Consider the following 27,155-nt stretch of genomic DNA (forward strand, 5'->3'; position numbering starts at 1 on the left):
AACATTGTTTATGTTGATGATTACATGTTTTTATAAAAAAATTAGAGATAAATTCAGTCCTGTATGGCTGCATCCCTGGCTAAAGGTTGTAATATCCATCTCAGTCTTGGGGTGTGATGTTGATGCCACTGTTTAGATCCATTATGCAAGGGTCTTTGTGACTTTCTTGGGAAGAGCTTATTGTAGACTGATTCTCCATCAATCACAAGTTCACCATCATCATGCTCACATTCTGGAGAGAAAGGACATGTACATATATTCCATGAATATTTATCTCATCAAACTAAAACAATGTATTAAAAAATTTAGATAAAAATCCTTTTCTAATTAGTAAATTGTATGCATATAATGTACATCTTTAATGTAAGAATAGTGGCAACCTGAACCCATGACATGATCTTTTATTTGTCTGGGGGAATGAATATATCAAAATGTGAACATCAAAATTTATATTTGTAAACCATTTATGTCACCACTACAGATACTGCATGTTTTACTGCAGGTAATAAACTCCTGTATGTCCCCACTTAGATAATAATCTCATGTATGTCCCCACTTACATAATAAACTCATGTATGTCCCCACTTGGGTAATAAACTCATGCATGTCCCCACTTGGGTAATAAAACATGCCTGTCCTCACTTAGATAATAAAACATGCATGTCGCCACTTGGATAATAAAACATGTCCCCACTTAGATAATAAAACATGCCTATCCCCACTTAGATAATAAAACATGCATGTCCCCATTTAGATAATAAAACATGTATGTCCCCACTTAAATAATAAAACATGCATGTCCCCACTTAGTTAATAAAACATGCATGTCCCCACTTAGATAATAAAACATGCATGTCCCCACTTAGACAGTAAAACATGCATGCCCCATTGCATTTAATAAATGCGTGTATGTCCACATGGGAGATAATAAACTCGTGTATGTGCCCAATGTAGATAATAAAACATGCATGTCCCCATTGCATGTAATAAACACATGCATGTCCCCACTGCAGATAATTAAACATGTATGTCTCAACTGTAGATAATAATAAATAAAAGTACAGAGAGTCGGAAAACATAAAGCTTGCAAAACTAATTGAATGGTACACAATTATAATCAGGTCATTTGCTTGTGGACATGTATCCTCACTGGCCTCAGTGCAGCAGTTCTGAAAAAGGTTTCACCAAAACAATTTAAGTTAAAAAAACAAATATTCAAAAAGTAAAAAGAATACATCAGGTCCTCTATATATAGATATATACTTAACCAGATTTAATTGGTCCAAAATAGGCTGAATTTGCCAGTCATGCTGTGATTGCTTTAGGTTGTGATTTTCTGATTATGATGTATTTGCCTTTGGGGTGCAATTGCTTAGCAAGCCTGTGATTTCCTTAGGTTGAGTTTGCTTATCAAGCAGGATGTGATTGCCTATCAATCGGGCTGTGATTGTCTATCAATCAGGTTGTGTTTGCCTATCAATCAGGCTGTGTTTGCCTATCAATCAGGCTGTGATTGCCTATCAATCAGGCTGTGTTTGCCTATCAATCAGACTGTTTGCCTATCAATCAGACACTGTTTGCCTATCAATCAGGCTGTGTTTGCCTATCAATCAGGCTGTGATTGCCTATCAATCAGGCTGTGTTTGCCTATCAATCAGGCTGTGATTGCCTATCAATCAGGCTGTGATTGCCTATCAATCAGGCTGTGTTTACCTATCAATCAGGCTGTGATTGCCTATCAATCAGCCTGTGATTGCCTGAGTCAGGCAGTTTGTAGACTGTTATGCTAACATGGTATACACTGGAATACACATCCTTAAAGTAACAACACAGACTGGAAAAAAGCCAAGCGCTGTTTGAAAAACAAATTTATAAATAAGACTACTAGCAATGTATTAAATGGCATGCCCCATGCTCCATGACCCCAAATCTGGAGCATGACCCAAGATCAGTCATGCATTCAAAGAAAAGGAAGTAAAATGTTATATTTTCCAAGCAGCATGTAAACTGGCAGAAACAATCAAAGAGCAGGGGGTACAATAGGACAGTCATGAGTGTGGTGATGTACAGAGATGTACACTTGAATTGGACCAAACCAATATGACATTAAAGAGGATGTACAGAGATGTACACTTGAATTGGACCAAACCAAGATGACATTAAAGAGGATGTACAGAGATATACACTTGAATTGGACCAAACCAAGATGACATTAAAGAGGATGTACAGAGATGTACACTTGAAATGGACCAAACCAAGATGACATTAAAGAGGATGTACAGAGATGTACACTTGAAATGGACCAAACCAAGATGACATTAAAGAGGATGTACAGAGATGTACACTTGAATTGGACCAAACCAAGATGACATTAAAGAGGATGTACAGAGATGTCCAGTTGAAATCAATCAAATCAAAATGACAGTTATGATTGGGATAATGTACAACTGAACTGGACCAAACCAAGATGACATTAATGAGTGTGGTAATGTACAGAGACATACAGCTGAATTGGAACACACCAAGATGGCATTAATAAGTGTGATGATGTACAGAGACATACAGCTGAACTGGACCCAGCTGAGATGGCATTAATAAGTGTGATGATGTACAGAGACATACAGCTGAATTGGACCCAGCTGAGATGACATTAATGAGTGTGATGATGTACAGAGACATACAGCTGAATTGGAACACACCAAGATGGCATTAATGAGTGTGATGATGTACAGAGACATACAGCTGAATTGGACCCAGCTGAGATGGCATTAATGAGTGTGAGGCTGTACAGAGATGTACTGTTGAATTGAACCAAACCAGGATAGTTACAAATAAAATTCCAATTCATGACACCAGACCAGGCATGGACCATTGTGATGTTCTATATGTAACAGGGATGGGCCATCTATGATATTCTATATGTATCAGGGATGTGCATCTGTGTTGTTCCATATGTATCAGGAATGGGCCTTTATGATGTTCCATATGTATCAGGGATGGGCCACTGGAAGGTCCCCATATATATCAGGGATGGGCCTCTGTGATGTTCCATATGTATCAGGGATGGGCCACTGGAATGTTCCCATATGTATCAGGAATGGGCCTTTGTGATGTTCCATACATATCAGGGATAGCCCTCTGTGATGTTCCATACATATCTGGGATGGTCCTCTGTCATGTTCCATATGTATCAGGGATGGGCATCTGCGATGTTCCATATGTATCAGGGATGGGCCTCTGTGATGTTCCATACATATCAGGGATGGGCCTCTGTGATGTTCCATACATATCAGGGATGGGCCTCTGATGTTCCATACATAGCGGATGGGCCTCTGTGATGTTCCATACATATCAAGGATGGGCCTCTGTGATGTTTCATACATATCAGGGATGGGCCTCTGTGATGTTCAATATGTATCAGGGATGGGCCTCTGTGATGTTCCATATGTATCAGGGATGGACCACTGGGATGTTCCCATATATATCAGGGATGGGCCTCTGTGATGTTCTATAAGTATCAGGGATTAACCTCTGTGATGTTCCATACATATCAGGGATGGGCCTCTGTGATGTTCCATATGTATCAGGGATGAGCCTCTGTAATGTTCTATATGTATCAGGGATTGGCCTCTGTGATGTTCCATATGTATCAGGGATTGGCCTGTGTGATGTTCCATATGTATCAGGGACTGGCCTCTGTCATGTTCCATATGTATCAGGGACTGGCCTCTGTGATGTTCCATACATATCAGGGATGGAGTTCTGTGATGTTCCATACATATCAGGGATGGGCCTCTGTGATGTTCCATATGTATCAGGGATGAGCCTCTGTAATGTTCTATATGTATCAGGGATTGGCCTCTGTGATGTTCCATATGTATCAGGGATTGGCCTGTGTGATGTTCCATATGTATCAGGGACTGGCCTCTGTCATGTTCCATATGTATCAGGGATGGGCCTCTGTGATGTTCCATATGTATCAGGGATGAGCCTCTGTAATGTTCTATATGTATCAGGGATTGGCCTCTGTGATGTTCCATATGTATCAGGGATTGGCCTGTGTGATGTTCCATATGTATCAGGGACTGGCCTCTGTGATGTTCCATATGTATCAGGGATGGGCCTCTGTGATGTTCCATACATATCAGGGATGGAGTTCTGTGATGTTCCATACATATCAGGGATGGAGTTCTGTGATGTTCCATACATATCAGGGATGGAGTTCTGTGATGTTCCATACATATCAGGGATGGAGTTCTGTGATGTTCCATACATATCAGGGATGGAGTTCTGTGATGTTCCATACATATCATGGATGGGCCTCTGTGATATTCTATATGTATCAAGCATGGAACTTTGTGAAGCTACCAATGCTAATATGAATTAATTTATTTGTGTCGGTATCACTTTTCATGTTTTTGTAAAACACTGTATTTCTATGTAACTTTGTGACGGAATAAGGTTGTTTAATAGAAAGATATTTAATCACTGGGTCTTGAAGCTTGTGATCTGTAACAATCGCAAAATACAATTATAATTGGTACCCCACAAACTACACCAAAACTGGTACCCCACAAACTACACCAAAACTGGTACCCCACAAACTACATCAAAACTTGTACCCCACAAACTACACTAAAACTGGTACCCCACAAAATACACTAAAACTGGTACCCCACAAACCACACTAAAACTGGTACCCCACAAAATACACTAAAACTGGTACCCCACAAACTACACCAAAACTGGTACCCCACAAACTACACTAAAACTGGTACCCCACAAAATACACTAAAACTGGTACCCCACAAAACACACTAAAACTGGTACCCCACAAAATACACTAAAACTGGTACCCCACAGAATACACTAAAACTGGTACCCCACAAAATACACTAAAACTGGTATCCCACAAAATAAACCCCAAACTGGTATCCCACAAAATAAACCCCAAACTGTTGTCCCACAAAATAAACCCCAAACTGTTGTCCCACAAAATACACCAAAACTGGTCCCCACATAATGCACCAAAAACTGGAACCCCACAAAATACACCAAAAACTCCACCCCACAAAATACACAAAAATCTGCTATCCCACAAAATACACCAAAACTGCCACCCCACAAAATACACAAAAAACTGCTACCCCACAAAATACACCAAAACTGCCACCCCACAAAATACACAAAAAACTGCTACTCCACAAAATACACCAAAACTGCCACCCCACAAAATACACCAAAACTGCTACCCCCCAAAAATATTGAATTAGTTAATTATAATAATTATTCATGATATTTACCAATGCTTTGATTCTCCATACTTGCGCTGTTCTGTTCATCACTAACGACACACTTTGACATTTTGTCTTGTAAACCTTGGCTTCTGTCATCTCCGGGCCCTCCATTGCCTCCTTTATTAAAGCTCCTTTTGGGTCCATTTGTGGCCCTAGACCTGTTCCCTATCTGTTTCCTAGAAGAGGCTACCAAGAGGTCACTCCTAGAGTGTACCCCATTTCCCCTGTCCATGGCATGTTTAGTTGTAGGGGCTGAATTGGGAGGTGCATTGGTGGAAAGTGGGTTAGGATATAAAGCAGGATTCAATTTAAGATGGACTGTCGACTGCCCATGTCCTTGCATCCTGAAAGTAAAATAAAAGAATGGGAATTTTACCAGTACTTCACTCTATATAAACCAAAGGAATGGGAATTTTACCAGTACTTCACTCTATAACAACCAAAGGAATGGGAATTTTACCAGTACTTCACTCTATAACAACCAAAGGAATGGGAATTTTACCAGTACTTCACTCTATATCAACCAAAGGAATGGGAATTTTACCAGTACTTCACTCTATAACAACCAAAGGAATGGGAATTTTACCAGTACTTGATTCTATAATAATAATAATAATAATAATAATAATGACCTTTTTAAAGAGGGTAACACAATTAGCTAAGAACTAATCTACCTTGAGGCCCTCATACAAAGGGATTTATTTATTTTAGCTGCCCCTCTGAAGCCACTGGATATATTGGGTTTGAAAGAAGGAAGTAGAGTGGGCATTTCTAATCTCAACTGGAATACTATTCCAGAGCAAAGTTTCTGAGTATTGGAAACTTTTTTTTAAATAACTCCTTATTTGGTTTGGGAATCTTATACTGTTTGGTAGATATAGATTGCAGGTGAGGAATATTACCAGGTAGCTTATACTGGAATAGTGATTGTAAATATTCAGGAGCACTGTTATTGGATATCCTGTACATTCATTTAGCTTTTCTCAAACAGATTCAGTCTTTAATAGATAATATTTTTAACTTACCAGCTAAACTTTCCTTGCTTTCTTTCTAGACTGATATTATCCCAAATGCTCTTTTTTGAGGATGTGTCAGCTTTGCTATGTTTTTATCATTTGAATTATCCCATACTGTATTAAACAAAGGGATTTTACCAATACTTCACTCTGTATAAACAAAGGAATTTTACCAGTACTTCACTCTGTATAAACCAAAGGAATTTTACCAGTACTTCACTCTGTATAAACAAAGGGATTTTACCAATACTTCACTCTGTATAAACCAAAGGGATTTTACCAATACTTCACTCTGTATAAACAAAGGAATTTTACCAGTACTTCACTCTGTATAAACCAAAGGAATTTTACCAGTACTTCACTCTGTATAAACAAAGGGATTTTACCAGTACTTCACTCTGTATAAACCAAAGGGATTTTACCAATACTTCACTCTGTATAAACAAAGGGATTTTACCAATACTTCACTCTGTATAAACCAAAGGGATTTTACCAATACTTCACTCTGTATAAACAAAGGGATTTTACCAGTACTTCACTCTGTATAAACCAAAGGGATTTTACCAGTACTTCACTCTGTATAAACCAAAGGGATTTTACCAATACTTCACTCTGTATAAACAAAGGGATTTTACCAGTACTTCACTCTGTATAAACAAAGGGATTTTACCAATACTTCACTCTGTATAAACCAAAGGGATTTTACCAATACTTCACTCTGTATAAACAAAGGGATTTTACCAGTACTTCACTCTGTATAAACCAAAGGGATTTTACCAGTACTTCACTCTGTATAAACCAAAGGGATTTTACCAATACTTCACTCTGTATAAACAAAGGGATTTTACCAGTACTTCACTCTGTATAAACAAAGGGATTTTACCAATACTTCACTCTGTATAAACCAAAGGGATTTTACCAATACTTCACTCTGTATAAACAAAGGGATTTTACCAGTACTTCACTCTGTATAAACCAAAGGGATTTTACCAGTACTTCACTCTGTATAAACCAAAGGGATTTTACCAGTACTTCACTCTGTATAAACCAAAGGGATTTTACCAGTACTTCACTCTGTATAAACAAAGGGATTTTACCAATACTTCACTCTGTATAAACAAAGGGATTTTACCAGTACTTCACTCTGTATAAACAAAGGGATTTTACCAATACTTCACTCTGTATAAACCAAAGGGATTTTACCAATACTTCACTCTGTATAAACAAAGGGATTTTACCAGTACTTCACTCTGTATAAACCAAAGGGATTTTACCAGTACTTCACTCTGTATAAACCAAAGGGATTTTACCAGTACTTCACTCTGTATAAACCAAAGGGATTTTACCAATACTTCACTCTGTATAAACCAAAGGGATTTTACCAATACTTCACTCTGTATAAACAAAGGGATTTTACCAGTACTTCACTCTGTATAAACAAAGGGATTTTACCAATACTTCACTCTGTATAAACCAAAGGGATTTTACCAATACTTCACTCTGTATAAACAAAGGGATTTTACCAGTACTTCACTCTGTATAAACAAAGCGATTTTACCAGTACTTCACTCTGTATAAACCAAAGGGATTTTACCAGTACTTCACTCTGTATAAACCAAAGGGATTTTACCAGTACTTCACTCTGTATAAACAAAGGGATTTTACCAATACTTCACTCTGTATAAACCAAAGGGATTTTACCAATACTTCACTCTGTATAAACAAAGGGATTTTACCAGTACTTCACTCTGTATAAACCAAAGGGATTTTACCAGTACTTCACTCTGTATAAACCAAAGGGATTTTACCAATACTTCACTCTGTATAAACCAAAGGGATTTTACCAGTACCTCACTCTGTATAAACCAAAGGGATTTTACCAATACTTCACTCTGTATAAACAAAGGGATTTTACCAATACTTCACTCTGTATAAACCAAAGGGATTTTACCAATACTTCACTCTGTATAAACCAAAGGGATTTTACCAGTACTTCACTCTGTATAAACCAAAGGGATTTTACCAATACTTCACTCTGTATAAACAAAGGAATTTTACCAGTACTTCACTCTGTATAAACCAAAGGGATTTTACCAGTACTTCACTCTGTATAAACCAAAGGAATTTTACCAATACTTCACTCTGTATAAACAAAGGAATTTTACCAGTACTTCACTCTGTATAAACCAAAGGGATTTTACCAATACTTCACTCTGTATAAACCAAAGGGATTTTACCAATACTTCACTCTGTATAAACAAAGGGATTTTACCAATACTTCACTCTGTATAAACCAAAGGGATTTTACCAGTACTTCACTCTGTATAAACCAAAGGGATTTTACCAATACTTCACTCTGTATAAACAAAGGAATTTTACCAGTACTTCACTCTGTATAAACCAAAGGGATTTTACCAGTACTTCACTCTGTATAAACCAAAGGAATTTTACCAATACTTCACTCTGTATAAACAAAGGAATTTTACCAGTACTTCACTCTGTATAAACCAAAGGGATTTTACCAATACTTCACTCTGTATAAACCAAAGGGATTTTACCAATACTTCACTCTGTATAAACAAAGGAATTTTACCAGTACCTCACTCTGTATAAACCAAAGCAATTTTACCAATACTTCACTCTGTATAAACAAAGGAATTTTACCAGTACTTCACTCTGTATAAACCAAAGGGATTTTACCAGTACTTCACTCTGTATAAACCAAAGGAATTTTACCAGTACCTCACTCTGTATAAACCAAAGGAATTTTACCAATACTTCACTCTGTATAAACAAAGGAATTTTACCAATACTTCACTCTGTATAAACAAAGGAATTTTACCAGTACTTCACTCTGTATAAACCAAAGGGATTTTACCAGTACTTCACTCTGTATAAACAAAGGAATTTTACCAGTACCTCACTCTGTATAAACCAAAGGAATTTTACCAGTACTTCACTCTGTATAAACAAAGGAATTTTACCAATACTTCACTCTGTATAAACAAAGGAATTTTACCAGTACCTCACTCTGTATAAACCAAAGGGATTTTACCAATACTTCACTCTGCATAAACCAAAGGAATTTTACCAGTACTTCACTCTGTATAAACAAAGGAATTTTACCAATACTTCACTCTGTATAAACCAAAGGAATTTTACCAGTACCTCACTCTGTATAAACCAAAGGGATTTTACCAATACTTCACTCTGTATAAACCAAAGGAATTTTACCAGTACTTCACTCTGTATAAACCAAAGGAATTTTACCAATACTTCACTCTGTATAAACCAAAGGGATTTTACCAGTACTTCACTCTGTATAAACCAAAGGAATTTTACCAGTACCTCACTCTGTATAAACCAAAGGAATTTTACCAATACTTCACTCTGTATAAACAAAGGAATTTTACCAATACCTCACTCTGTATAAACCAAAGGAATTTTACCAGTACTTCACTCTGTATAAACCAAAGGAATTTTACCAGTACTTCACTCTGTATAAACAAAGGGATTTTACCAATACTTCACTCTGTATAAACCAAAGGAATTTTACCAATACTTCACTCTGTATAAACCAAAGGAATTTTACCAGTACTTCACTCTGTATAAACCAAAGGGATTTTACCAGTACTTCACTCTGTATAAACCAAAGGAATTTTACCAGTACTTCACTCTGTATAAACCAAAGGGATTTTACCAATACTTCACTCTGTATAAACAAAGGAATTTTACCAGTACCTCACTCTGTATAAACCAAAGGAATTTTACCAATACTTCACTCTGTATAAACAAAGGAATTTTACCAGTACTTCACTCTGTATAAACCAAAGGGATTTTACCAGTACTTCACTCTGTATAAACCAAAGGAATTTTACCAGTACTTCACTCTGTATAAACCAAAGGGATTTTACCAGTACTTCACTCTGTATAAACCAAAGGGATTTTACCAATACTTCACTCTGTATAAACCAAAGGGATTTTACCAATACTTCACTCTGTATAAACAAAGGAATTTTACCAGTACTTCACTCTGTATAAACCAAAGGAATTTTACCAGTACTTCACTCTGTATAAACCAAAGGGATTTTACCAATACTTCACTCTGTATAAACAAAGGGATTTTACCAGTACTTCACTCTGTATAAACCAAAGGGATTTTACCAATACTTCACTCTGTATAAACCAAAGGGATTTTACCAGTACTTCACTCTGTATAAACCAAAGGGATTTTACCAGTACTTCACTCTGTATAAACCAAAGGGATTTTACCAATACTTCACTCTGTATAAACAAAGGAATTTTACCAGTACTTCACTCTGTATAAACCAAAGGGATTTTACCAGTACTTCACTCTGTATAAACCAAAGGAATTTTACCAGTACTTCACTCTGTATAAACCAAAGGGATTTTACCAGTACTTCACTCTGTATAAACCAAAGGGATTTTACCAATACTTCACTCTGTATAAACAAAGGAATTTTACCAGTACTTCACTCTGTATAAACCAAAGGGATTTTACCAATACTTCACTCTGTATAAACCAAAGGGATTTTACCAGTACTTCACTCTGTATAAACCAAAGGGATTTTACCAATACTTCACTCTGTATAAACCAAAGGGATTTTACCAGTACTTCACTCTGTATAAACAAAGGAATTTTACCAGTACTTCACTCTGTATAAACCAAAGGGATTTTACCAGTACTTCACTCTGTATAAACCAAAGGGATTTTACCAATACTTCACTCTGTATAAACCAAAGGGATTTTACCAGTACTTCACTCTGTATAAACCAAAGGAATTTTACCAGTACTTCACTCTGTATAAACAAAGGAATTTTACCAATACTTCACTCTGTATAAACCAAAGGAATTTTACCAGTACCTCACTCTGTATAAACCAAAGGGATTTTACCAATACTTCACTCTGTATAAACCAAAGGAATTTTACCAGTACTTCACTCTGTATAAACAAAGGAATTTTACCAATACTTCACTCTGTATAAACAAAGGAATTTTACCAGTACTTCACTCTGTATAAACCAAAGGAATTTTACCAATACTTCACTCTGTATAAACAAAGGAATTTTACCAGTACTTCACTCTGTATAAACCAAAGGAATTTTACCAATACTTCACTCTGTATAAACCAAAGGAATTTTACCAGTACCTCACTCTGTATAAACCAAAGGAATTTTACCAATACTTCACTCTGTATAAACCAAAGGAATTTTACCAGTACTTCACTCTGTATAAACAAAGGAATTTTACCAGTACTTCACTCTGTATAAACCAAAGGAATTTTACCAATACTTCACTCTGTATAAACCAAAGGAATTTTACCAGTACTTCACTCTGTATAAACCAAAGGAATTTTACCAATACTTCACTCTGTATAAACAAAGGAATTTTACCAGTACTTCACTCTGTATAAACCAAAGGAATTTTACCAATACTTCACTCTGTATAAACAAAGGAATTTTACCAGTACTTCACTCTGTATAAACCAAAGGAATTTTACCAACACTTCACTCTGTATAAACAAAGGAATTTTACCAGTACTTCACTCTGTATAAACCAAAGGAATTTTACCAATTCTTCACTCTGTATAAACCAAAGGAATTTTACCAGTACCTCACTCTCTATAAACCAAAGGAATTTTACCAATACTTCACTCTGTATAAACCAAAGGAATTTTACCAGTACTTCACTCTGTATAAACAAAGGAATTTTACCAGTACTTCACTCTGTATAAACAAAGGAATTTTACCAATACTTCACTCTGTATAAACCAAAGGAATTTTACCAGTACCTCACTCTGTATAAAACAAAGGGATTTTACCAATACTTCACTCTGTATAAACCAAAGGAATTTTACCAATACCTCACTCTGTATAAACCAAAGGAATTTTACCAATACTTCACTCTGTATAAACCAAAGGGATTTTACCAGTACCTCACTCTGTATAAACCAAAGGGATTTTACCAGTACTTCACTCTGTATAAACAAAGGGATTTTACCAGTACTTCACTCTGTATAAACCAAAGGAATTTTACCAATACCTCACTCTGTATAAACCAAAGGAATTTTACCAATACTTCACTCTGTATAAACAAAGGAATTTTACCAATGCCTCACTCTGTATAAACCAAAGGGATTTTACCAGTACTTCACTCTGTATAAACAAAGGAATTTTACCAATACCTCACTCTGTATAAACCAAAGGAATTTTACCAGTACCTCACTCTGTATAAACCAAAGGAATTTTACCAATACCTCACTCTGTATAAACCAAAGGAATTTTACCAGTACTTCACTCTGTATAAACCAAAGGAATTTTACCAATACTTCACTCTGTATAAACAAAGGAATTTTACCAGTACTTCACCCTGTATAAACCAAAGGAATTTTACCAATACTTCACTCTGTATAAACCAAAGGAATTTTACCAGTACCTCACTCTGTATAAACAAAGGAATTTTACCAGTACTTCACTCTGTATAAACCAAAGGAATTTTACCAATACTTCACTCTGTATAAACAAAGGAATTTTACCAGTACTTCACTCTGTATAAACCAAAGGAATTTTACCAGTACTTCACTCTGTATAAACCAAAGGAATTTTACCAATACTTCACTCTGTATAAACAAAGGGATTTTACCAGTACCTCACTCTGTATAAACCAAAGGGATTTTACCAATACTTCACTCTGTATAAACCAAAGGAATTTTACCAGTACTTCACTCTGTATAAACAAAGGAATTTTACCAATACTTCACTCTGTATAAACAAAGGAATTTTACCAGTACTTCACTCTGTATAAACCAAAGGAATTTTACCAATACTTCACTCTGTATAAACAAAGGAATTTTACCAGTACTTCACTCTGTATAAACCAAAGGAATTTTACCAATACTTCACTCTGTATAAACCAAAGGAATTTTACCAGTACCTCACTCTGTATAAACCAAAGGGATTTTACCAATACTTCACTCTGTATAAACCAAAGGAATTTTACCAGTACTTCACTCTGTATAAACAAAGGAATTTTACCAATACTTCACTCTGTATAAACAAAGGAATTTTACCAGTACTTCACTCTGTATAAACCAAAGGAATTTTACCAATACTTCACTCTGTATAAACAAAGGAATTTTACCAGTACTTCACTCTGTATAAACCAAAGGAATTTTACCAATACTTCACTCTGTATAAACCAAAGGAATTTTACCAGTACCTCACTCTGTATAAACCAAAGGAATTTTACCAATACTTCACTCTGTATAAACCAAAGGAATTTTACCAGTACTTCACTCTGTATAAACAAAGGGATTTTACCAGTACCTCACTCTGTATAAAACAAAGGGATTTTACCAATACTTCACTCTGTATAAACCAAAGGAATTTTACCAATACCTCACTCTGTATAAACCAAAGGAATTTTACCAATACTTCACTCTGTATAAACCAAAGGGATTTTACCAGTACCTCACTCTGTATAAACCAAAGGGATTTTACCAGTACTTCACTCTGTATAAACAAAGGGATTTTACCAGTACTTCACTCTGTATAAACCAAAGGAATTTTACCAATACTTCACTCTGTATAAACAAAGGAATTTTACCAATGCCTCACTCTGTATAAACCAAAGGGATTTTACCAGTACTTCACTCTGTATAAACAAAGGAATTTTACCAATACCTCACTCTGTATAAACCAAAGGAATTTTACCAGTACCTCACTCTGTATAAACCAAAGGGATTTTACCAATACTTCACTCTGTATAAACCAAAGGGATTTTACCAGTACCTCACTCTGTATAAACCAAAGGAATTTTACCAGTACCTCACTCTGTATAAACAAAGGAATTTTACCAATACCTCACTCTGTATAAACCAAAGGGATTTTACCAGTACTTCACTCTGTATAAACAAAGGGATTTTACCAGTACTTCACTCTGTATAAACAAAGGAATTTTACCAATACCTCACTCTGTATAAACCAAAGGAATTTTACCAATACTTCACTCTGTATAAACAAAGGAATTTTACCAATACCTCACTCTGTATAAACCAAAGGGATTTTACCAGTACTTCACTCTGTATAAATAAAGGAATTTTACCAATACCTCACTCTGTATAAACCAAAGGAATTTTACCAGTACCTCACTCTGTATAAACCAAAGGAATTTTACCAATACTTCACTCTGTATAAAACAAAGGAATTTTACCAGTACCTCACTCTGTATAAAACAAAGGAATTTTACCAGTACCTCACTCTGTATAAACCAAAGGGATTTTACCAATACTTCACTCTGTATAAACCAAAGGAATTTTACCAATACCTCACTCTGTATAAACCAAAGGAATTTTACCAGTACTTCACTCTGTATAAACCAAAGGAATTTTACCAGTACCTCACTCTGTATAAACAAAGGGATTTTACCAGTACCTCACTCTGCATAAACAAAGGGATTTTACCAAAACCTCACTCTGTATAAACCAAAGGAATTTTACCAGTACTTCACTCTGCATAAACCAAAGGAATTTTACCAGTACCTCACTCTGTATAAACAAAGGGATTTTACCAGTACCTCACTCTGTATAAACAAAGGGATTTTACCAGTACCTCACTCTGTATAAACAAAGGGATTTTACCAGTACCTCACTCTGTATAAACCAAAGGAATTTTACCAGTACCTCACTCTGTATAAACAAAGGGATTTTACCAGTACCTCACTCTGTATAAACCAAAGGAATTTTACCAGTACTTCACTCTGTATAAACCAAAGGGATTTTACCAGTACCTCACTCTGTATAAAACAAAGGAATTTTACCAATACTTCACTCTGTATAAACCAAAGGAATTTTACCAATACTTCACTCTGTATAAACCAAAGGAATTTTACCAGTACTTCACTCTGTATAAAACAAAGGAATTTGACCAGTACTTCACTCTGTATAAACCAAAGGAATTTTACCAGTGCTTCACTCTGTATAAACAAAGGAATTTTACCAGTACTTCACTCTGTATAAACCAAAGGGATTTTACCAGTACTTCACTCTGTATAAACCAAAGGGATTTTACCAGTACCTCACTCTGTATAAACCAAAGGAATTTTACCAGTACTTCACTCTGTATAAAACAAAGGAATTTGACCAGTACTTCACTCTGTATAAACCAAAGGAATTTTACCAATACTTCACTCTGTATAAACAAAGGAATTTTACCAGTACTTCACTCTGTATAAACCAAAGGAATTTTACCAATACCTCACTCTGTATAAACCAAAGGAATTTTACCAATACTTCACTCTGTATAAACCAAAGGAATTTTACCAATACCTCACTCTGTATAAACCAAAGGAATTTGACCAGTACTTCACTCTGTATAAACCAAAGGAAAATACCAGTACTTCACTCTGTATAAACCAAAGGAATTTGACCAGTACTTCACTTTGTATAAACCAAAGGAATTTTACCAGTACTTCACTCTGTATAAAACAAAGGAATTTGACCAGTACTTCACTCTGTATAAACCAAAGGAATTTTGCCAGTACTTCACTCTGTATAAACCAAAGGAATTTTACCAATACTTCACTCTGTATAAACCAAAGGAATTTTACCAGCACCTCACTCTGTATAAACAAAGGGATTTGACCAGTACTTCACTCTGTATAAACCAAAGGAATTTTACCAGTACTTCACTCTGTATAAACAAAGGAATTTTACCAAGACTTCACTCTGTATAAACAAAGGAATTTTACCAGTACTTCACTCTGTATAAACCAAAGGAATTTTACCAGTACTTCACTCTGTATAAACCAAAGGAATTTTACCAATACTTCACTCTGTATAAACAAAGGAATTTTACCAGTACTTCACTCTGTATAAACCAAAGGAATTTTACCAGCACTTCACTCTGTATAAACCAAAGGAATTTTACCAGTACCTCACTCTGTATAAACCAAAGGAATTTTACCAATACTTCACTCTGTATAAACCAAAGGAATTTTACCAGTACTTCACTCTGTATAAACAAAGGAATTTTACCAGTACTTCACTCTGTATAAACAAAGGAATTTTACCAATACTTCACTCTGTATAAAACAAAGGGATTTTACCAATACTTCACTCTGTATAAACCAAAGGAATTTTACCAATACCTCACTCTGCATAAACCAAAGGAATTTTACCAATACTTCACTCTGTATAAACCAAAGGGATTTCACCAGTACCTCACTCTGTATAAACCAAAGGGATTTTACCAGTACTTCACTCTGTATAAACAAAGGAATTTTACCAGTACCTCACTCTGTATAAAACAAAGGGATTTTACCAATACTTCACTCTGTATAAACCAAAGGAATTTTACCAATACCTCACTCTGCATAAACCAAAGGAATTTTACCAATACTTCACTCTGTATAAACCAAAGGGATTTTACCAGTACCTCACTCTGTATAAACCAAAGGGATTTTACCAGTACTTCACTCTGTATAAACAAAGGGATTTTACCAGTACTTCACTCTGTATAAACCAAAGGAATTTTACCAATACCTCACTCTGTATAAACCAAAGGAATTTTACCAATACTTCACTCTGTATAAACAAAGGAATTTTACCAATACCTCACTCTGTATAAACCAAAGGGATTTTACCAGTACTTCACTCTGTATAAACAAAGGAATTTTACCAATACCTCACTCTGTATAAACCAAAGGAATTTTACCAGTACCTCACTCTGTATAAACCAAAGGGATTTTACCAATACTTCACTCTGTATAAACCAAAGGGATTTTACCAGTACTTCACTCTGTATAAACAAAGGAATTTTACCAATACCTCACTCTGTATAAACCAAAGGAATTTTACCAATACTTCACTCTGTATAAACAAAGGAATTTTACCAATACCTCACTCTGTATAAACCAAAGGGATTTTACCAGTACTTCACTCTGTATAAACAAAGGGATTTTACCAGTACTTCACTCTGTATAAACAAAGGAATTTTACCAATACCTCACTCTGTATAAACCAAAGGAATTTTACCAATACTTCACTCTGTATAAACAAAGGAATTTTACCAATACCTCACTCTGTATAAACCAAAGGGATTTTACCAGTACTTCACTCTGTATAAATAAAGGAATTTTACCAATACCTCACTCTGTATAAACCAAAGGAATTTTACCAGTACCTCACTCTGTATAAACCAAAGGAATTTTACCAATACTTCACTCTGTATAAACCAAAGGAATTTTACCAGTACCTCACTCTGTATAAAACAAAGGAATTTTACCAATACTTCACTCTGTATAAACCAAAGGAATTTTACCAATACTTCACTCTGTATAAACCAAAGGAATTTTACCAGTACCTCACTCTGTATAAACAAAGGAATTTTACCAGTACCTCACTCTGTATAAACCAAAGGAATTTTACCAATACTTCACTCTGTATAAACAAAGGAATTTTACCAGTACTTCACTCTGTATAAACCAAAGGAATTTTACCAATACCTCACTCTGTATAAACCAAAGGAATTTGACCAGTACTTCACTCTGTATAAACCAAAGGAAAATACCAGTACTTCACTCTGTATAAACCAAAGGAATTTGACCAGTACTTCACTCTGTATAAACCAAAGGAATTTTACCAGTACTTCACTCTGTATAAAACAAAGGAATTTGACCAGTACTTCACTCTGTATAAACCAAAGGAATTTTACCAGTACTTCACTCTGTATAAACAAAGGAATTTTACCAGTACTTCACTCTGTATAAACCAAAGGGATTTTACCAGTACTTCACTCTGTATAAACCAAAGGGATTTTACCAGTACCTCACTCTGTATAAACCAAAGGAATTTTACCAGTACTTCACTCTGTATAAAACAAAGGAATTTGACCAGTACTTCACTCTGTATAAACCAAAGGAATTTTACCAATACTTCACTCTGTATAAACAAAGGAATTTTACCAGTACTTCACTCTGTATGAACCAAAGGAATTTTACCAATACCTCACTCTGTATAAACCAAAGGAATTTTATCAATACTTCACTCTGTATAAACCAAAGGAATTTTACCAATACCTCACTCTGTATAAACCAAAGGAATTTGACCAGTACTTCACTCTGTATAAACCAAAGGAAAATACCAGTACTTCACTCTGTATAAACCAAAGGAATTTGACCAGTACTTCACTCTGTATAAACCAAAGGAATTTTACCAGTACTTCACTCTGTATAAAAGAAAGGAATTTGACCAGTACTTCACTCTGTATAAACCAAAGGAATTTTACCAGTACTTCACTCTGTATAAACCAAAGGAATTTTACCAATACTTCACTCTGTATAAACCAAAGGAATTTTACCAGTACCTCACTCTGTATAAACAAAGGGATTTGACCAGTACTTCACTCTGTATAAACCAAAGGAACTTTACCAATACTTCACTCTGTATAAACCAAAGGAATTTGACCAGTACTTCACTCTGTATAAACCAAAGGAATTTTACCAGTACCTCACTCTGTATAAAACAAAGGGATTTTACCAGTACTTCACTCTGTATAAACAAAGGAATTTTACCAATACCTCACTCTGTATAAACCAAAGGAATTTTACCAATACCTCACTCTGTATAAACCAAAGGAATTTTACCAATACTTCACTCTGTATAAACCAAAGGAATTTTACCAGTACCTCACTCTGTATAAACAAAGGAATTTTACCAATACTTCACTCTGTATAAACCAAAGGAATTTTACCAGTACCTCACTCTCTATAAACCAAAGGAATTTGACCAGTACTTCACTCTGTATAAACCAAAGGAATTTTACCAATACCTCACTCTGTATAAACCAAAGGAATTTTACCAGTACCTCACTCTGTATAAACAAAGGGATTTTACCAGTACCTCACTCTGTATAAACAAAGGGATTTTACCAGTACCTCACTCTGTATAAACCAAAGGAATTTTACCAGTACCTCACTCTGCATAAACAAAGGGATTTTACCAGTACCTCACTCTGTATAAACAAAGGGATTTTACCAGTACCTCACTCTGTATAAACAAAGGGATTTTACCAGTACCTCACTCTGTATAAAACAAAGGGATTTTACCAGTACTTCACTCTGTATAAACAAAGGAATTTTACCAATACCTCACTCTGTATAAACCAAAGGAATTTTACCAATACTTCACTCTGTATAAACAAAGGAATTTTACCAATGCCTCACTCTGTATAAACCAAAGGGATTTTACCAGTACTTCACTCTGTATAAACCAAAGGAATTTTACCAATACCTCACTCTGTATAAACCAAAGGAATTTTACCAATACTTCACTCTGTATAAACAAAGGAATTTTACCAATGCCTCACTCTGTATAAACCAAAGGGATTTTACCAGTACTTCACTCTGTATAAACAAAGGAATTTTACCAATACCTCACTCTGTATAAACCAAAGGAATTTTACCAGTACCTCACTCTGTATAAACCAAAGGAATTTTACCAATACCTCACTCTGTATAAACCAAAGGAATTTTACCAGTACTTCACTCTGTATAAACCAAAGGAATTTTACCAATACTTCACTCTGTATAAACAAAGGAATTTTACCAGTACTTCACTCTGTATAAACCAAAGGAATTTTACCAATACTTCACTCTGTATAAACCAAAGGAATTTTACCAGTACCTCACTCTGTATAAACAAAGGAATTTTACCAGTACTTCACTCTGTATAAACCAAAGGAATTTTGCCAATACTTCACTCTGTATAAACAAAGGAATTTTACCAGTACTTTACTCTGTATAAACCAAAGGAATTTTACCAGTACTTCACTCTGTATAAACCAAAGGAATTTTACCAATACTTCACTCTGTATAAACAAAGGGATTTTACCAGTACCTCACTCTGTATAAACCAAAGGAATTTTACCAATACTTCACTCTGTATAAACCAAAGGGATTTTACCAATACTTCACTCTGTATAAACCAAAGGAATTTTACCAGTACTTCACTCTGTATAAACCAAAGGAATTTTACCAATACTTCACTCTGTATAAACAAAGGAATTTTACCAGTACTTCACTCTGTATAAACCAAAGGAATTTTACCAATACTTCACTCTGTATAAACAAAGGAATTTTACCAGTACTTCACTCTGTATAAACCAAAGGGATTTTACCAATACTTCACTCTGTATAAACAAAGGAATTTTACCAGTTCTTCACTCTGTATAAACCAAAGGAATTTTACCAATACTTCACTCTGTATAAACAAAGGAATTTTACCAGTACTTCACTCTGTATAAACCAAAGGAATTTTACCAATACTTCACTCTGTATAAACCAAAGGAATTTTACCAGTACCTCACTCTGTATAAACCAAAGGAATTTTACCAATACTTCACTCTGTATAAACCAAAGGAATTTTACCAGTACTTCACTCTGTATAAACAAAGGAATTTTTCCAGTACTTCACTCTGTATAACCAAAGGAATTTTACCAATACTTCACTCTGTATAAAACAAAGGGATTTTACCAATACTTCACTCTGTATAAACAAAGGAATTTTACCAGTACTTCACTCTGTATAAAACAAAGGAATTTTACCAATACTTCACTCTGTATAAACAAAGGAATTTTACCAGTACTTCACTCTGTATAAACAAAGGAATTTTACCAATACCTCACTCTGTATAAACCAAAGGAATTTTACCAGTACCTCACTCTGTATAAACCAAAGGAATTTTACCAGTACTTCACTCTGTATAAACAAAGGGATTTTACCAATACTTCACTCTGTATAAACCAAAGGAATTTTACCAATACCTCACTCTGTATAAACCAAAGGAATTTTACCAGTACTTCACGCTGTATAAACAAAGGGATTTTACCAGTACTTCACTCTGTATAAACCAAAGGAATTTTACCAATACCTCACTCTGTATAAACCAAAGGAATTTTACCAATACTTCACTCTGTATAAACAAAGGAATTTTACCAATGCCTCACTCTGTATAAACCAAAGGGATTTTACCAGTACTTCACTCTGTATAAACAAAGGAATTTTACCAATACCTCACTCTGTATAAACCAAAGGAATTTTACCAGTACCTCACTCTGTATAAACCAAAGGGATTTTACCAATACTTCACTCTGTATAAACCAAAGGGATTTTACCAGTACCTCACTCTGTATAAACCAAAGGAATTTTACCAGTACCTCACTCTGTATAAACAAAGGAATTTTACCAATACCTCACTCTGTATAAACCAAAGGGATTTTACCAGTACTTCACTCTGTATAAACAAAGGGATTTTACCAGTACTTCACTCTGTATAAACAAAGGAATTTTACCAATACCTCACTCTGTATAAACCAAAGGAATTTTACCAATACTTCACTCTGTATAAACAAAGGAATTTTACCAATACCTCACTCTGTATAAACCAAAGGGATTTTACCAGTACTTCACTCTGTATAAATAAAGGAATTTTACCAATACCTCACTCTGTATAAACCAAAGGAATTTTACCAGTACCTCACTCTGTATAAACCAGAGGAATTTTACCAATACTTCACTCTGTATAAAACAAAGGAATTTTACCAGTACCTCACTCTGTATAAAACAAAGGAATTTTACCAGTACCTCACTCTGTATAAACAAAGGGATTTTACCAATACCTCACTCTGTATAAACCAAAGGAATTTTACCAGTACCTCACTCTGTATAAACCAAAGGAATTTTACCAATACTTCACTCTGTATAAAACAAAGGAATTTTACCAGTACCTCACTCTGTATAAAACAAAGGAATTTTACCAGTACCTCACTCTGTATAAACAAAGGAATTTTACCAGTACCTCACTCTGTATAAAACAAAGGAATTTTACCCGTACCTCACTCTGTATAAACAAAGGAATTTTACCAATACCTCACTCTGTATAAACCAAAGGGATTTTACCAATACTTCACTCTGTATAAACCAAAGGAATTTTACCAGTACCTCACTCTGTATAAACAAAGGGATTTTACCAGTACCTCACTCTGTATAAACAAAGGGATTTTACCAAAACCTCACTCTGTATAAACCAAAGGAATTTTACCAATACTTCACTCTGTATAAACCAAAGGAATTTTACCAGTACTTCACTCTGCATAAACCAAAGGAATTTTACCAGTACCTCACTCTGTATAAACCAAAGGAATTTTACCAGTACCTCACTCTGTATAAACAAAGGGATTTTACCAGTACCTCACTCTGTATAAACAAAGGGATTTTACCAATACCTCACTCTGTATAAACCAAAGGAATTTTACCAGTACTTCACTCTGTATAAACCAAAGGAATTTTACCAGTACCTCACTCTGTATAAACAAAGAGATTTTACCAGTACCTCACTCTGTATAAACAAAGGGATTTTACCAAAACCTCACTCTGTATAAACCAAAGGAATTTTACCAATACTTCACTCTGTATAAACCAAAGGAATTTTACCAGTACTTCACTCTGCATAAACCAAAGGAATTTTACCAGTACCTCACTCTGTATAAACAAATGGATTTTACCAATACTTCACTCTGTATAAACCAAAGGAATTTTACCAGTACTTCACTCTGTATAAACAAAGGAATTTTACCAGTACTTCACTCTGTATAAACAAAGGAATTTTACCAATACTTCACTCTGTATAAAACAAAGGGATTTTACCAATACTTCACTCTGTATAAACCAAAGGAATTTTACCAATACCTCACTCTGCATAAACCAAAGGAATTTTACCAATACTTCACTCTGTATAAACCAAAGGGATTTTACCAGTACCTCACTCTGTATAAACCAAAGGGATTTTACCAGTACTTCACTCTGTATAAACAAAGGGATTTTACCAGTACTTCACTCTGTATAAACCAAAGGAATTTTACCAATACCTCACTCTGTATAAACCAAAGGAATTTTACCAATACTTCACTCTGTATAAACAAAGGAATTTTACCAATACCTCACTCTGTATAAACCAAAGGGATTTTACCAGTACTTCACTCTGTATAAACAAAGGAATTTTACCAATACCTCACTCTGTATAAACCAAAGGAATTTTACCAGTACCTCACTCTGTATAAACCAAAGGGATTTTACCAATACTTCACTCTGTATAAACAAAGGAATTTTACCAGTACCTCACTCTGCATAAAACAAAGGAATTTTACCAATACCTCACTCTGTATAAACCAAAGGGATTTTACCAGTACTTCACTCTGTATAAACAAAGGAATTTTACCAGTACCTCACTCTGTATAAACCAAAGGGATTTTACCAGTACCTCACTCTGTATAAACCAAAGGAATTTTACCAGTACCTCACTCTGCATAAAACAAAGGAATTTTACCAATACCTCACTCTGTATAAACCAAAGGGATTTTACCAATACTTCACTCTGTATAAACCAAAGGGATTTTACCAGTACCTCACTCTGTATAAACCAAAGGAATTTTACCAGTACCTCACTCTGTATAAACAAAGGAATTTTACCAATACCTCACTCTGTATAAACCAAAGGGATTTTACCAGTACTTCACTCTGTATAAACAAAGGGATTTTACCAGTACTTCACTCTGTATAAACAAAGGAATTTTACCAATACCTCACTCTGTATAAACCAAAGGAATTTTACCAGTACTTCACTCTGTATAAACCAAAGGAATTTTACCAGTACCTCACTCTGTATAAACCAAAGGGATTTTACCAATACCTCACTCTGTATAAACCAAAGGGATTTTACCAGTACTTCACTCTGTATAAACAAAGGAATTTTACCAGTACCTCACTCTGTATAAACCAAAGGGATTTTACCAGTACCTCACTCTGTATAAACCAAAGGAATTTTACCAGTACCTCACTCTGTATAAACAAAGGAATTTTACCAATACCTCACTCTGTATAAACCAAAGGGATTTTACCAGTACTTCACTCTGTATAAACCAAAGGAATTTTACCAATACCTCACTCTGTATAAACCAAAGGAATTTTACCAGTACCTCACTCTGTATAAACCAAAGGGATTTTACCAATACTTCACTCTGTATAAACCAAAGGGATTTTACCAGTACCTCACTCTGTATAAACCAAAGGAATTTTACCAGTACCTCACTCTGTATAAACAAAGGAATTTTACCAATACCTCACTCTGTATAAACCAAAGGGATTTTACCAGTACTTCACTCTGTATAAACCAAAGGAATTTTACCAGTACCTCACTCTGTATAAACAAAGGAATTTTACCAGTACCTCACTCTGTATAAACCAAAGGAATTTTACCAGTACCTCACTCTGTATAAACAAAGGAATTTTACCAATACCTCACTCTGTATAAACCAAAGGGATTTTACCAGTACTTCACTCTGTATAAACAAAGGGATTTTACCAGTACTTCACTCTGTATAAACAAAGGAATTTTACCAATACCTCACTCTGTATAAACCAAAGGAATTTTACCAATACTTCACTCTGTATAAACAAAGGAATTTTACCAATACCTCACTCTGTATAAACCAAAGGGATTTTACCAGTACTTCACTCTGTATAAATAAAGGAATTTTACCAATACCTCACGCTGTATAAACCAAAGGAATTTTACCAGTACCTCACTCTGTATAAACCAAAGGAATTTTACCAATACTTCACTCTGTATAAACCAAAGGAATTTTACCAGTACCTCACTCTGTATAAAACAAAGGAATTTTACCAGTACCTCACTCTGTATAAACCAAAGGGATTTTACCAATACTTCACTCTGTATAAACCAAAGGAATTTTACCAATACTTCACTCTGTATAAACCAAAGGAATTTTACCAATACCTCACTCTGTATAAACCAAAGGAATTTTACCAGTACTTCACTCTGTATAAACCAAAGGAATTTTACCAGTACCTCACTCTGTATAAACAAAGGGATTTTACCAGTACCTCACTCTGTATAAACAAAGGGATTTTACCAAAACCTCACTCTGTATAAACCAAAGGAATTTTACCAATACTTCACTCTGTATAAACCAAAGGAATTTTACCAGTACTTCACTCTGTATAAACCAAAGGAATTTTACCAGTACCTCACTCTGTATAAACAAATGGATTTTACCAGTACCTCACTCTGTATAAACAAAGGGATTTTACCAGTACCTCACTCTGTATAAACAAAGGGATTTTACCAGTACCTCACTCTGTATAAACAAAGGGATTTTACCAGTACCTCACTCTGTATAAACCAAAGGAATTTTACCAGTACCTCACTCTGTATAAACAAAGGGATTTTACCAGTACCTCACTCTGTATAAACCAAAGGAATTTTACCAGTACTTCACTCTGTATAAACCAAAGGGATTTTACCAGTACCTCACTCTGTATAAAACAAAGGAATTTTACCAATACTTCACTCTGTATAAACCAAAGGAATTTTACCAATACTTCACTCTGTATAAACCAAAGGAATTTTACCAGTACCTCACTCTGTATAAACAAAGGAATTTTACCAGTACCTCACTCTGTATAAACCAAAGGAATTTTACCAATACTTCACTCTGTATAAACAAAGGAATTTTACCAGTACTTCACTCTGTATAAACCAAAGGAATTTTACCAGTACCTCACTCTGCATAAACAAAGGGATTTTACCAGTACCTCACTCTGTATAAACCAAAGGAATTTTACCAGTACCTCACTCTGTATAAACAAAGGGATTTGACCAGTACTTCACTCTGTATAAACCAAAGGAATTTTACCAGTACTTCACTTGGCATAAAACAAAGAAATTTTACAAGTAATTCACTCTTCAAAAAACAAAGTAACTTGACCAGTACATCATAATTTATAGCTTTATGCCAGCAAGACAGAGACCATGGTGGTTCAAAGGGGACAGTCTCAAGTCCTAGCATCAGATCAATCCAGGTCTGCTACCATGGTGCATACTTAGATAAGGCACTTTTCTCCAATGGAACTAAATAGCCTGATTGTGTTGCTGTGTTATAAAGCACAAAATAAATAAATTTGACACTTCCCTGAATTATGTCCCCTTCCATGCAGACACAGACCAAATGAATTATGTCCCCTTCCATGCAGACTCTGACCAAAATGAATCATGTCCCCTTCCATGCAGACACAGACCAAATGAATTATGTCCCCTTCCATGCAGACTCTGACCAAATTAATTATGTCCCCTTCCATGCAGACACAGACCAAATGAATTATGTCCCCTTCCATGCAGACACAGACCAAATGAATTATATCCCCTTCCATGCAAACTCTGATCAAATGAATTATGTCCCCTTCCATGCACACACAGACCAAATGAATTATGTCCCCTTCCATGCAGACTCTGACCAAATGAATTATGTCCCCTTCCATGCAGACACAGACCAAATAAATTATGTCCCCTTTCATGCAGACTGACCAAATACATCAATCTAATACAGCTGATATAGTAGAAACCAAATATCTATATAATTCCTAAATGGACTTGGGTCAAATATATTTCTCTTGATACAGTACAGGTCAGATCGCTGTATATACAGTCTGCTAGAAACTGACCAAATATATCAACTCTAACAGCATGATCAAATCTCTGTGTATCTGCAACCTCCAATAAATGGTCAAAATGTTTGGCCACAAACTTAATTTCTGGTTGAGGAAATTTAAGCTTCATAAACACCAAAAATTATGTAACCACATAAGGAACATGTAATCAATCCCTAAGGCAATGAAAATGAATCAGTCATCACACAAACATAACAAATACATGTAAGAATGAACCAGCCATCTATACAAACATTACA

General features: G+C 35.1%; 1 protein-coding gene across 1 annotated transcript; it reads right to left on the reverse strand.

The window, feature by feature from the left end:
- Window positions 1–53: 53 nt before the first annotated feature.
- Window positions 54–5,640, reverse strand: LOC149791120 (uncharacterized). Its single transcript, XM_089973286.1, has 2 exons — window positions 5,304–5,640; window positions 54–232 (listed from the first exon to the last, which is right to left on the reverse strand). Exons 1-2 carry the CDS (start codon window positions 5,638–5,640, stop codon window positions 54–56), a joined length of 516 nt encoding a protein of 171 aa, XP_089829412.1.
- Between the last annotated feature and the right edge of the window lie 21,515 nt (window positions 5,641–27,155).

The sequence above is a fragment of the Sinohyriopsis cumingii genome, chromosome 10, assembly GCF_028554795.1.
Source record: "Sinohyriopsis cumingii isolate HCF-2022 chromosome 10, ASM2855479v2, whole genome shotgun sequence".
In the NCBI taxonomy this organism is placed as follows: domain Eukaryota; kingdom Metazoa; phylum Mollusca; class Bivalvia; order Unionida; family Unionidae; genus Sinohyriopsis; species Sinohyriopsis cumingii.

What these genes read in the sequence shown, in the direction of transcription:
- LOC149791120 (XM_089973286.1), bottom strand. Translation starts at nt 5,640, where the DNA reads ATGCAAGGACATGGGCAGTCGACAGTCCATCTTAAATTGAATCCTGCT. An exon ending in TATGGAGAATCAAAGCATTG is followed by an intron (nt 233 to 5,303) that starts GTAAATATCATG and finishes CTTTCTCTCCAG; the next exon opens with AATGTGAGCATGATGATGGT.